This window comes from Nyctibius grandis, chromosome 6 (genome assembly GCF_013368605.1).
Source record: "Nyctibius grandis isolate bNycGra1 chromosome 6, bNycGra1.pri, whole genome shotgun sequence".
NCBI lineage: Eukaryota > Metazoa > Chordata > Aves > Nyctibiiformes > Nyctibiidae > Nyctibius > Nyctibius grandis.
This window is the reverse complement of record NC_090663.1, coordinates 87,186,442-87,200,879: the sequence shown is the minus strand read 5'-3', so window position 1 is coordinate 87,200,879 and position 14,438 is coordinate 87,186,442. Positions and strand designations below refer to the sequence as shown.

Here is a 14,438-nt window from a genome sequence, read left to right as displayed (position 1 = left end):
TGAGCCCTGTATAGTCTGGAGTTATTAGCATTTCCCACCCTGAACTGGAGATGTGACTGTTGAATTGCAATCGGTTTGCTGCTGAGAGAGGATGGACAGTGTCTTGCCGTCACCACCTACTGCTGCCTCTTGGCTGTGGATTTTCTTTAATAGGTGTGAGTTTCCTGCCGGTGGGGAAAAACAATTAAACCAAGCTAAAACCCCTGAACATCTCCAGCCAAACATTTGTTTACCAACATTCTGCATTTGGACGGGCAATCTCTGAGAGGTTTCCTGCGTTGCGTCAAAGAAACAGTAATAGCAAAGCTGTTGGGGTGTGGAGGGATTGGCAGAGAAGCGTCAGCTGAGTGTTCAGTGCGAAGGGAGGAGTGGTAAGCTGCTGGGTGGAAGGGCTGTGTGGTGTTTAAGCTACAGTGGCACATTGGCATGTATTCTACAGGTTCAGATCATTTTTTGTTGTGCACCGAGTTTGAAAACACCAAATATTTGTTCTATGCAGTCTCTCTTGCATAATTATTCAGAGAAAGGTAACTAAGTGTTAGCGAGGGCTCTTCCCTGTGTCTTCTGCCACTTTTGTTTATTTTTTCTCTATTTCAGCTATATTTTATTTGAAAGTCAGATTTGGTCTTTTTCCTGGGTGACGTAGAGGTTCTTTGAGAATTAACTTCCAAATATGAAATGTTTTCTAGATTTCATTTCTTGGGCACATGCTAATAAAAGCTTCCTATAACATATGGCAAATAAAAAGCTGCCTCCTTCTGCAGAAGTAAGAGCAAGAAGTGGTCAGCTTCCCTGTGTAGTCGATTCCAGTGGGAGGAGTGGCCCAGAAACTTCTCAGCTGCAAAATCTTCACAATTTTTATTACTGTGTACTGGGTAGATCCTGAGGCACCTGTGAACCCTGAAGCAAACAGATGTATCGCCCCAAATTTGTATCTCTGAGATACTGTCAGCTTCCAGTGGACTCTGGCTTGCTAGGAGGAGTGCAGCCTTGCTCTTGTTTATAAACAGCTGAGTTCATAGTTGGAAAACTGTGAGTGCTACTTAAAGAGGGGATGCACACAAACAAACACAGCTGCCAAACCCTCAGCAGCAGGATCCTGAAGGCAAGTTAAAATAAATCATGTGTGGCTCACGGTGTTTCAGAAGGACAGTGACAACTGCAGCTAATTGCATTTTTAAGTAATGCAATGAACATGGTTTAGATGTTCCTGTCACAGGAGATAAAACTTAGATTCAGATGGTATTTGACATGGATTAAAAGTTATGTGCTGTGTTGCAGAGTACTAAAAAAAATTTTTAGTTTTGCTGCTGATTTTTTTCATCTGGAAAATATATTACTTGTTGATTAAAAAATATTACTAATGAAGGACAGTGTTTGTATGTATTCGTTTCAATATGATTTAACCTTAACCCATGTTGCTGTATATACTGTATTTACTTACTGTCATTTGTCTTTTGAATCAGTATCTCAGAAGCCCCAGTGACATGTGCTGGGACCTTGATGCCATCCATACACGCCATTCTTATAGTCCTTCTGCCATTCCTTCTGGTGCATCCACACCTGGACAGTCCCCTTTGTTCTCTATTCTAACTAGTTTTAATGTTGATATCACAAGCCTATACAGCGTGAGGCAACCAGTGATATAAAGCTGTGTGCTGAAGAAATCCTCGTGCTCACCTAGAGCTGTTTGCAGATTACATTAAGTTTTTCAGGAGTCACTTCTCACCTGTTGTTTCTGTGGTGTTTGCAGGGCTAACCACAGCAGCTACGAGAGCCATGGACATAGCAGGTAGAAGGAGGAATCCAGTCCTGGTCTCAGGAAGCACGGTAAGTCCAAATATCCAAACGTAAATGTGAGAGTGGTGAAGAAAAGGTAAGTCACCTCTTAATGGGGAAAAAGCAGCTTTTCTGAGCACGTGAGGAACATTGTATCTTGTGGATCTGGTATTGTTTGCAGGCTGTTTTGGGTGGGAATTGGAAACCTCCTACACTGCAGTGGTTGAAATCAGCTGGAATTAAGCATGTGCCTTTATTAAGTTCAGTTGCCCTTTAAGTGCTGGGGGAAATAGTTCCACTAAATATTTATCTGTATCTTTAAAATCAGGGGGCAACTATACTGGAATTTGATGGCATTATAGTAATGTCTGATTTGTGGTGACTTAGCTGAACTGAGGAGTATCTGTTGTCTTAAGCTAAAGATTAGTGTAAAACAGGAAAGGATTCATGTAGGCAAACATGTTTTCTCACTCGGATCAAATACTTGCCATTCAGAAATTTCGTAATGTGGCCATTTAATTTATATTTAAAAGTAGAAAATGCAGGATTTCCAACACTGCAGCTCAGAGGACATTTTTGATGGCAGGGTCACAAAGTACACTTCCTGTCGGTCATATCTGATTGCTGATATGGTAAAAGGAAGCAAATGGAGTCAGTGAGTCACTTTGTTTTGGAGACAAAGCCTATATGCTTAAAAGCAATCACTACATTTCCATAGAACAATGTTGCTGAGCTTCAGATTCCCATCAGTGAGGCTGAAATGTTGACCTGAAATTACTTCTTGCATTTCTTTATAGATAGAAACAGTTGTTTGTCAACAACAGATAACGGCTATGAATTCTAAGAGCTAGAACAACAATTTGCTAGGTACTGGCTTTCAGTGAGAAGACCTTTCCTTTGACAATGGCATTAATTGTTTCCTTGATGCTTGTGCTTTGCCCCCATGCAGTGACTCATTCTCCTGCAGTCTTATTCCTTCTAGAAGTTCTGCATCAAGTAAAAAGGAACACATGTGATCCAGGCTTTCACTAGCATGTCCAGCCTTACCGTTCATGAAATCTGCCACTGAATGCTTTAGTGTTCAGCTAATGGGGCAAGAATGTCTTCTGTTAGTGCTTTGGTGTTACTGATGCTTCATAGCCATAACCAGAGCTTTCTTCAAGTGAATGGGAGAGGATAAAGTTTGTTTTCACAACATGTATGTGTTCCTTCTTATTTGGATTTTGAAAGGGCACTACTAAGTGAGACATAAAAAGCCCTGTCAAAAGTTAGCAGTAATCACTGCTGAAGGTTGCTATGGTTTGAACAGACACTAGCAGAACTCCAATAGATGGTAGTCTAGAGGGCAGGCAAATGTGTGCCTCATATATGTGCCCTACATTTCATAAAACAGTAAAGAAGGAAATAATACACTGCAAATAGTTTTTCAAAAAAAGTTCCCATTTCTCAGAGTTAAGGTTTCTCTTCCTATCATCTGCCTGTGTTTTAGTTTCTCTTAAGTCATTCATAATTTCCTGGAGGGAAATTCTCCCTGGCACCGCCCGATTCCTTTAGTTTGCCAAGTGTCCTGTGCTGATGAGACACTACAAGTGAGATGAAATAAATAACAGAGTAGCTTAGGTGGCAGAGGCTTGAGCACAAACCCAGTGGCCATGCACCCTCAGCTCTGTTACAGGGAGCACCCTTGAGTCAATCCCCTGAAACTCTGGGCTTGCATCCCCTGTGGAACAAATGCAGCCTTCTAATCTTGTTTGTCCCATCAAGGTGACCTGAACAGGCTGTCACAAACACAAGTGTAGGGCAGAGGGGTGAGCAGGAGCCCAGCGGCCTGGCATTTTTCTTTCTTAGTCCTAGGAATGCAAGTAGTTCAGTCAAGATCCTCTCAGCATTTTTACACCTGTGTTTTGATCCCACTTTCATAGCAAGACAAAACTGCCAAGAAAGAACAGATATGACTCAGGAACCATAAATAAACTCATTGCCTTGACTTGGTGGCAGAGAAAAAGGTTAAATGTGTATCCATGCCCCTGGCTATGAGAGAAGGTTCCCTTCTCCATGATATCCTTACGTAATAAAAAGGTCAACAAGTGTGACAGAAACATGTACAGAGGAGCTCCCTAAAGGTCAATAGAAGTGGTGAGTATTTCCACCTTTTACAATTATATTGACGTTGTGGTTTTAGCATGGACAGTTGAATTCTGAGTCTCTTGTCTGCTTGCAATCTTGAAAAAAAAAGTGACCTCAAAAAGAGGAGGAAAAGAAGATTTGTTGGTATTTTTGAAGTCTCATTTCTGTGGAAGCTTGTTCTTTAATAAAATACTTTTAATAAAAAAGCCAGGCTGAGACTGTTGACTTATTCATTTGGTCCTCTGATGAGCTGTGGAGCTTTCATCATTCTGGAAAATAGTTGGAAGGAAACGCTAGAGGTCATTAATCTCAGGAGCTCAGTGTGAGCATTGCTTCAGTGCTTAAGAATTGGTTTTGGCATCCTGGCATTTTGTATCAGCTGAGTCAGAAAAGCTGCTGAACTCTCCTCTTCCCTCTGCCTTCCCAAAAACTGAAGGCTCATTTGGAGGAAGGGTGATGAACTGGGTCCACATTTGCTCTCAAAACAAGCTACTTGTCTAATGACCTCTTATTTCCATGAATTTTTGAGGTGTATATGTATGAAAAATAGTTATCTGCAAAAGAGAAAAATGCTAGATTGTTCCCAGGTTCCTTCTCTTCCAGTAGGGAATGGGAGAACTTGATAGGCTGATACTGGAGTTGCCAATGCACCTTTTGGAGGGACAAGTCTTACTTCACAGGTCCACCAGAGTCATTGAGTCCGTGGAGATACAGGCAAGTGGGATCTGCTCAACCTAATACAACTTTTTTTTTCCCAAAAATTGGATCATGTTCCTTGTGAATTGTAACTTTCATGTAATAAGATAGTTGGACCTGTCAGAGGTTGATAATTGTTTAAAATGACTGATGTTTGTTAATGATGCAAAATTATTGGGCATAACTGTGTTGAAATCTGCCCAAGTTGTGGAAAGATGTCCCAATGCTGCCTGTGGGATGGAAGGGCAGATGAAGTGCAGATTGGTGAGCCTAGTTACACCTATAACCTAACTGCAGGTAATAATAAAAATCACTTTTCATGATGGCTTTCAACACCAGAGATCTCAGCCTTATTTTTATAGGTGGCAAAATTCTTATTTCACTTCTGCACACAGAAACAGGCCTATTTGCTGACCCAGAAGTTTCCATGGCAGTCTGTATCATTTCCAAAGGGTCCATTTCCTGGGGAGTCGCTCATAATATCTTGTTATAAACAAGAATAAATGCAATGCTTGGAACAAGTCTGCAATATCAAGCCAGCACGATGTGTTTTTTCTGGGATTTTCCCATGTTATGTGATAACAACATCTGAAATGCAGTTGTTCCCAGAATGAGAAGCAATCCATAAACAAAAGCAAGTAAAGCATGGATAATGCATCTGTCACCTGATCCATAACCAGGATGTTTGTGTTAGCCAATATTCAGCACAGACAGAGAACTGGAAGTCAGCAAATGAGTGTTTGTATTCTTGATTCTTCTAAGAGTTAAAAGTATTTTTCAGGGACTTCCCAGTATTTCTTTCAATGACTTCCTTTATGATCTGCGGCATTTACACATTAGAGACACATATACTTTTGGTGTTGTAAGAACAGTAACAGTGAAACTGGAGGGAACAAATTACAGTTCATGATTGAAAAGGCTCTTGATACAAGAGCAGAACTACAGCAACCAGGCATGGGAGGGCGAGTTGGAGGATAAGGAAATGAGACGAGGTGGTTGCTTGATTGTTTGGTTTTTGCTACTCTCTTGCCCCCAAACTGAAATTGTTGGTGAAAGAAGGAAATTAAAGTGGTTTGGAAGGAAGATGAAGTAAGGGACCAAGAAAGTAGCTGAGGACAGAAAGGACAGGTAACCACCTCTGTTACAATTAATTGTGAGGAGGGCAGGAAAGAAATGAGGGGAGGGTGATGAATACTCATGGTGGTTGGAACGTGGAACGGCCTTCTGACAGGGCCCTAGAAATAAAATTAAGATGCTAAATCAAGTGGCCGAGGGGAGCAGAAGCTTACATGAGACTGGGAAAAGGAGAAGATGGACAAGAACACGTGGGTAGCTGCAGTGAAATCTCAGGGTCCGTCCTTTTGTTGTGATGCAAGTGTCCTGACTTACTCACCGCCTGGTCAGCCTTCTGGTATGTTACACAGACATGCACTCGTGCATACACACACACACACTTAGTAAATAGTCTACATGTTTTCCAAGGGTACAGTTTTCTCCTATGGTTACTGGAGGGCCACAGGACACATTGTTTAGAGTTCATGTGGCTGAACACCTCAAACTGATGCCAGAATAATATGGGTTGAGGAGAGGACTGACATCAATCTTACTGCGAAGGGTCTTCAAGAAGCAGCAAACCAAAGACAGTTCTCTTTTTTTATGATCACAAAGTTACCTGGCACAAATCCTTCTGCTGTTTTAAGACTATCTGGATTATAGGTAAAAGTAAAATAAAAGTGTGCATGCCTCCAATAAACAGGTGTACACTAGTTTAAAGCAATAGGCTTTAAACCTATGCTCTCTCTCTTATTCTTCGTTCCCTTCCTGAAGGTGCCCAGCATGTCACTGGCTGTCATTTGGCTGCCCTTGCACTTTGAGCTGATGATTTCAGAGAGGTGTTACGGACGGATGTTTTGTACTACAGAAGAGGAAGCAGTTGTTAGACAAGGGCAAATGCTTGATATTTGGGTACCCAAAATAAGGGTCACAAATGCCCATTGTGATAGTCAAATAGTGGCCTTTGATGTAGTAAAGATCTACAACTCTGGGGCTGATCTGGACACTGGCAGCATTTAGGCATCTGAGGGTAAAATTAGCTTGTCTGCAAGGTAATTAAATAAGGAGTCTTGCCCTACAGCCCACCAGCCCCACGGACTGGGAATAGCCTGACGAGAGGAGAGAGAGCTTTTTACCCTACCCTAAGAGCTGGTTATTGCATTCAGTAATGTCAGGTTACCATAACAGGGTGAGTTATGGTACCATGTACCAAAAATGTTCATTTCGGTTCCAGAAATCAGGCAAAAATGCAGCAGACTCTTTCCAAATAAAGCAAATGAAAATGTAAAATAACAAACGGATAACAAACAGATTTTTTTTTTTTTGTAGAAAACATTTAATAATACATTGTTAGGAATAATTACACTTTCACAAGCAAATTCTGTGTAGGTAAGGTGCAGGTTTTTTCCATTAGCTGATGGAGTAGCTATTTAGACATACAACCAAGTCCTTACACAGAGCAATGGGATTGTGAATATTTCTTAAGAAACAAATAGGAGGAAAGGAAAATCCAGTAGAAATGGAATAAATTACCATCATTTTCTCTCTTATATAGAAACTACTCAATAAATACATTTATAAATACCATAGCAATCACAATAATTAAGTACCAAACCCAGTGTCTTACAGATTCTGTAGGCTAGATTTATAAAGTCAGAAATCACAGTTCACAGTCCAGCCACAGGCTGACCGTGGTTCAGGGAGCTGTTGTTGACACAACATACTAGTGCGCTCCAGGGGAGCAGGAGGAACTACGAGTTTGCTGGTGGAATAGCAAAATATTGAGGCTTAGTGTAAATAAGCTGTGCTGCAAGTGCATTGCACTTAACTAGGTGTGTTTGGCTCAAGTGGCTGCCAAGGGTTCTTCATGTCCTTTAGCAAACCACCTGCCCTATTCAGCGTCTTCAGTGTCCATGGACAGCGTGTCCCACAGACAACACCGACCATTTCGAAAGACTTTCTTAAATAAGTGCAGTTAAATAAATAAATAAATAATCCATAATTAACATAATAACACTGATGCAGGAGGTGGAAGGTGGTACGCTGCCTGAGTGATGCTTTTCCCCAATGTTTCTCTCAACGGAAGAGCAGGAGCAGTTCCCAGCTTTTTTCTGTCCTGGTGTTTCTTAGATCGGGGAGTCAGAATTGAGCTGAGCCCTGTTAAGAGGTGAGAGTAGAGGATAATTTAAAAAGAGGTTTAAGAGCGGTTATTATTGCTTAGCACTGCACAAACAGTTAAGGAGGAGTGGTCTGTTTCCAACTCTGTCTAATTCTATAATTAAGCACCAAGTTTCCTTGTTCTTTAAATCTGATTAAGAGAAAATGGAAAGTATGACTAAAAAATCTTACAAATTGGCTTTTTTTTGGGGAGGTTTACCACCCAACTGCCCAAATTGAGAGGGAATGGGACTTACCTGGCCAAAATTGCCTTGATGATCAGCTGTACCCAGGGAGCAGTGGGCTCCAAGCACACCTCTCTGCCGTCCTTCAGAGTAGCTCTGCAAAAGAAGGAATAAAGAAAAGTCAGGAAACTACTGCATGGCTTTGTTTTACTCATAGAATGTAATAGTGCATTTTTAGATTAGTTAGTATAAATTCATCCCAACCGCTCTCGGTTAGACTTGGCCAGTTTGTTCTATGTGTTCCACAGCTGAGGAGACTAAAACCACGACTAAACTCTCCAAGCAGTCACACATTCCCCAAAATCTTTCTCAGTACACACGGGTGCTTGGTTGGAATGTGTTTACATTAGTAAAGCTTTCTTACACGAGTGGAACCTCTGGTGGTGAAAAGGTGTTTCAGCAGTATAAGGATTTCAACATTTTAGTCCCTCCTCTGCGCTATTCGAGACCAGATTAGTTTCATTGTTTCCCTAAATCTGCTTGTGGGAACTTGATTTTTCTCTCTGAGACTGACACAGACAGTTTCAGTGGGAGTTTTGCCTAATAAATGCAGGATTTAAACTACAGTAGTACCTTGTATATTAACGACTGACCAGTTGAAATTCATGTTCTACCACCAGAAGTATTTAATATGTCCCGTGATAGATAAATAATGATCGGTTCAGGAATATGTAAGGTCGTAGAGACAATAAAAACCATGGTGTATTACTTAAAACAGTCTCAAAAGAATAACCAAATCCGACTACATGGTGTCAGCCTGCTAAAGGTGGTGCTTGTCATCAAGAGTAAAAGCCCCTGCAGCGGCGGCAGAGCGTAGAGGAAGAAGAGCGAGGCTCTTGCAGAGCTACTTACATGACTTCGACGTTCTGGCAGTGGGGGCCGCTCTGCGTCAGCTTCACGTCCTGGATGGATTTCGGAGGGATGAACTTGGAATGGGTGGCTATGCACTGGCACCGCAGCTCGGTCCCCATCCGTGCCAGGGCCCTACCTGTGAGCAGACAAGGCAGATGATGATGTGAGAGGCGGTCTTACCATCGCAGTGTCAGAAAGCACGACTGCTCTATTGTAACAACATTCTCAATTAAAATACTGCATTTGTCCAAGCTGCCTAAATCCTCATGGTATAAAGATCTTATTTGTTTCAGAGGAGCTGCTGCCCAAGTGCATTTGAAGATAAATTAACACATCTTTTCGAAATAAAACCACTTATCTCACAGAATCAACCAGGTTGGAAGAGCCCTCTGGGCTCATCGAGTCCAACCATTGCCCTGACACCACCATGGCAACTAGACCAGGGCACTAAGTGCCATGTCCAGGCTTTTCTTAAACCCTTCCAGAGATGGTGACTCCACCACCTCCCTGGGCAGCCCCTTCCAATGGCTAATAACCCTCTCTGAGAAGAAATTCTTCCTCGTGGTTACTTGTACTGACCACACAGTGCGGTTAGTTGCATCATTTAGTGCATCATTTTATGGATCGACAAGCTGGCGACTGCACAGAAGACAGAGCCCTAGATTTTTTCATTACTTGGAGGCTTGTCCATGCTTACATGTGCATATTGTTTGTTCTCAGACACTTAAGAAGATCCTGTCTCTAGCTGCATGCACTTCAAGTGAAATACAAACAAAGCCAATTTAAGTTGCATCCTTAAATTTTTTCCCACAAGATGTCAGTAATTCTTCAGTACAAGGGCTACGTGCTGGATTTCTGACTAAACACAACTTGCTGAAAATCACTCGAGAGCAACTAATTTGCTGAAACAAATCTAAAGCTCCCTGTCTGCAAGGACAAGCATCTCGGGAGATGCCTGGACAATAGGAATCTGGGGAGGGATTTACTTACCTTGAGTCATCGCCGCTGAGATCAGGCAGAGAGCCAGGACAGCCACGAGTTTGCTGTTCATGGTTAGGCAGGAGTCTTTGGCTGGCGTTCCGCTCTGGTTCTGGGGAGCAGGAGCTCTCTTGTCCCGGAGGGTTGCTGGTGCTGCTCTGGGCGAAGCATCTGGCTTATATACCGTTCTGTGCCCAGGCTGTGTGCTCTGCGAGCGCGGCGATTGCGTTAGAGGAATTTCCCAGATGCAGTAAAAGTGAGTCACATGACTTGTGAAACGCCTTCCTAGATGACGAGGGATTATTCTGCTGAGAATGATATAATGTATTAATTTATTAAAATATGTAAATAATAGCCATGCATTCCCATTGCTTTTGTAGACTTTTGTAAATTTTGTGCTTTTTCGAATGCATACCCTAATATAATACTATAACTTTATGATGCTTTCAGTTACTCTTTTGTTATAATTTTTTATTATTTTCTTCAGTGTAGTAACTATTCTTTGTGCGGATGCCAGATCTAGACTTGAGATATTTAATTTCTTATCTCCGTTTATGGTGATAGCTTCTGCTTATCTGATTTTAAGCCACTGGAGTAGAAATCAGGCTGTGCTGAAATCACTAAAAACCTTTTGCACTGTGGTCAGGATTTTACCTCAGCATTATTTTGATGTTAATGATTTTAATTTTTTGTTCTTTTCTTTTTTTTCTGTTCAAGTGACACCTTACAAAGTAAATTCATCTCTAATACTATCTGTTCAGTAAAGGAATTGAGGCTGCAGTATTCAAAGCTTCCTGTGGGAAGCAGATATCAAATTCTGAACAGCTTTGAAAATCATGCCTTAATTTTTCATGTCACACGTTAATAAAAGATAAACAGGGGAAGCTTTGTACGCAACAAAAGAGCATGACCTGCTGAATACAACTGCTTTTGTTTTGTTTGTAAGTCTAGATATTTTTAATAAGCCTTTTCTGTAATCTTTTTCAGTGACCGTAACCCTAGGTCTTAGTAAAGGGAAATAACTTTAAGTATTGTGGCACTGCTATAGACATCTCTGTTAAAGAACGTTGTTGCATGAATGCTGAGTGTTTATTTGCCCTGGCTGTAGAGATACTATTACCTTGCGAGGGAGACAATTTCAAGGGAACACTTGGGCTCAAATGCTGATCTGTTGCTTAAATGAAGATTCGGGTTTTAACCCATCTGGAGTGCGTGTGATGAGGAGAAGCCGTTCTGTTTCAGTGCTGTAAAAACGTTGTCCTTTTGACCATGATGACTTTTGCTGCTTGTCTTCTTGAACCTCAAAGCTTCATGGAGTTATAGAGGTACTTTGTCACAGCTCTGAGGAGTTCAGAAAAACTCCATTAACTTTAGCATGTAAAGCATTATAGTTTATCTATAGTAACAATTTAATAGTTTGACTAAAATTTATTATGGTTTACTGTGTACCATTTGTCATTAACTCACCTGATAAAAGGAACTGGGTGATGAAAGTTCATGTTTCCCATCACCATGTCAGCTGGCCCAAGAAAAGGTATCCCCAAGTTTGTCTCTCCTACCTCTTACTGGTATTGAGTCAACACAAGATACTGGTGCTGACTCCTGATGGTGCTTCTCCTGAGCTCTATGTCTTAGAGAGCTTTGAAAAATCCATTTAGTTTCTGAAGGTGTGAAAAAGGAGAGGGTTTTACCAGGTACTGAAGATAATGTTGTATTGTTTGTCGTGTTACGTTATGTTAATTATGTTAAATTAACAGGGTAGTTTCACTGGCGTCAGACTGTAGATGTTGGAGCTTTAACCAGTTTACTTGGAACGAGGTTTTGCTGATTCTTTTCTTTCGGGTTCTTTCTCTCTGTCTGCACATCTGTATGCACACACACAGGGTAATTAAAATCTGATTAGGGCTCCCACTTTTCGTAGTTGCTATTTGCAGCTTTATTATCTAATTTTGGTGTGCGCTGAAATGTCATTAATATCTGAGGCAAAGAAAGAAAATTCCCCCTCAAATCCCCAAGTAAAAGCATGACTCCTTGTCCTCCTCACCACTAGACTCAGCTGTTTCCTGCGTGTGGCAGCAACAGATCTGCAGAAATCCCCAGGTCAAAAGTGAAGCCAAGAGCCTGCTCCACCTATATGATTAACCCTGCCCCTGAGCTAGGAGTAAGTGTCTGTCTAACAGAGCAGGATGTTTGTAATGAAATAAAAATCCACTATGCTTTCTAAGAGCTAAAGCATCTCCTCTCCCTCTGCTTTTCTCTGATGTGGCACAGTTTCATCGGGGCTCTGTGAAGGGAATGTAACAGAGATGATAGTGCATAAAAAGGCTGAGCCATGAGATCAAGCCCGAAGGCCAGGCACTCCTAACCTGTGCTCCTGGGAGTGCCGGGCTTTGCTCAAGTTCTCCCTACATCCCTTCAACACTCTGCGAGGATCTTGGCCCAGCCCCTGCCTATGGGAACTCCAAAGCCATTATCTGATTTTGGCAGCGCGTGTTTTGCTGCCAGCCATCAGAGATGACTTGTGCAAACGGAATTGCTGCTCCTTTCGGAGGGTAACGTCATGAGTGAGCTGATACCGCCGCGAGCAGAGACCTTCCATGCTTAACCCTGTGAAAAGCGTGCTTGTAGCTAACAAAACAGCGGTTATGCAATAGTCCCATTGCTGAAAGGCGGCTGAAGAGGGAAGTTAATGCTTCCCTTGCCTGTGTTTTAAGGCAGGGTATAGGATGTGTTCTCCGTGCTACAGGATGGGAACTAGTGGTTTTTCTTTTTCGTGACTCATTGACTTGTCTAATGAGCACAAAAGTCAAAAGGCAATCTTTGGGCATCTTGGCTGGGATCATTTAGAGTCTTTGCGTGTATCAAAGGACACCCAAACACAAGGGACACAGTGAGGGGGATTCAGGTGTACTATGGCGACCAAGACCATCGTGAGGGATGGGGGAGAGCTGGGCTCCAGTCCCTTGCTGTTTTGAGTCGCCCCAGTTCCAGAGGAACGCTCCAGCCTCTGGGCTGATGAAGTTACTCTCTCTAAGAAAATTAAGAATCCATTTTGGTTTAGCCAAATTCAAACCTCTCACTTGAGAAAGGCTCGGGAGGCAAATCTTTTGCTGGGACAAGGGTTCAGCCTGCGCAAGGTGAACTCTGTCAACTCCTGTCTCCTGTGCGTCCTCTCTACCAGCCTATTCTTGTTTCCTAGGGAAAAAATTCCCCTCTGTCTCCTGAAGCCACCTTCTTTTCCCCACAAAGAGCTTGGCATTCAGTTGCCATTCCACTTGACCCATGGAGAGCAGAAGGGGCAAATACAGGGGCTGGGAAATAATCGCTTCCGCTGCTCCAAAACTGGGCACGACGTTGTGCAAACACTTGTGGAAGTTCGCAGTGAGGCAGAGCATAGGGAGCAGACACGTAAAAAGCAGACTGTCTCCTAAACATCTGGGTTTTGACTTGCTATATGAGGAAGTGATAGCCAAGAAGGGAGAAAAGCTTAGGTCAGTTTGTGGGTTTTTTTCCAAATTAAGTGTCTAAATATAGAAGATTATGTACCCTTAGTCAGATCATAGTAAGTGCTGGACTTTCCTGAATCCCTCTGGGATCACAAAATAGCAGTACAGCTTTTTAGTTGATTTGCCTTTTAAGTTATGTATTTATAAATATAATAGTATAAGTATGTATTTATGTGACTGCATGTTTATTTATGATATATATTTCAGCTCTGCTTGAAAACAGTCGATTCAGTATTGTAGTTTTCAGTTAAAAAATTGTGGGTTAAATGAAATGTGTCGTTTGATCCAATTCAGTATGAAAAGTCATTGCCAATATTATTATTTCTAGTAATACTAGAAAATGATACATTAATAATCTTTATAATATTCACATAAAATATTAGCAAATATTAACAAATATTAATATTAAAATTAAATTTGATCTACCTGGTATTAGCAGAGGAGATGCTAAGTCCAAGTCAAGAACTATTAGGGACAAACAGTTGGGGTTTTACCCGCTCTGCGAAGGCTGTGGTTAGTGCTTTAGTTGCATTTCCCTTCCATGAGTTGGCAGGAAGCGTTTCCTGACTGTGGAAATAAGATATGGAAGTGGCGGGAGGAAACACGTGCTAAGTTTTAAGAAGTTCATGCCAGGAACTTTTGATAAGTGAGAAGTGGTCAGTAGACATGGCACACGTCATGCATTCATGTAAGCTGCGAAATCCTTTTGCAAAGCAAAAAATGTGCTGTGTTATAGTATCAGGGAGAAGTAATGTGAGAGAAAAAAAATGGCAAAACCTTTCCCATTATAATAAAATAGATAATGTGTTATTTTCTTCAGAAATATGACTTGTAAACTTCTTTTTGTATATATGTGTCTCTCTGCCTGCACCTTCCTATCTGTAAGTGGAAACTACAGCACAATAAATATCACTTCAGAAGTAACACAGGTAATTTAGTATCTCTAATTTTAGCTGCTTCCTTCTGAAAGCCATTAACTTCATAGTCATTAGGCTACCCCGAGGCTGGCAGCGACTTAGGACTGTTGATGAGACACAGCGCAGCG

At 41.6% G+C, this 14,438-nt stretch overlaps 2 protein-coding genes across 4 annotated transcripts in view; both read right to left on the bottom strand.

Annotated features, from left to right (window-relative positions):
- The window catches only part of LOC137664547 (albumin-like), a 369,558-nt gene that overhangs the window by 271,305 nt on the left and 83,815 nt on the right, over window positions 1-14,438 (bottom strand). The window lies entirely within an intron of this gene.
- LOC137664912 (interleukin-8-like) lies at window positions 7,248-10,012 on the bottom strand. Of its 2 annotated transcripts, XM_068403552.1 has the most exons (4): window positions 9,900-10,012; window positions 8,910-9,045; window positions 8,070-8,153; window positions 7,248-7,812 (listed from the first exon to the last, which is right to left on the bottom strand). In XM_068403552.1, exons 1-4 carry the CDS (start codon window positions 9,958-9,960, stop codon window positions 7,782-7,784), a joined length of 312 nt encoding a protein of 103 aa, XP_068259653.1. In that variant the 5' UTR covers window positions 9,961-10,012; the 3' UTR covers window positions 7,248-7,781. The 2 variants fall into 2 exon arrangements, with proteins under 2 accessions (XP_068259653.1, XP_068259654.1); XM_068403553.1 differs by lacking the exon at window positions 7,248-7,812 and having other exon boundaries at window positions 8,066-8,153.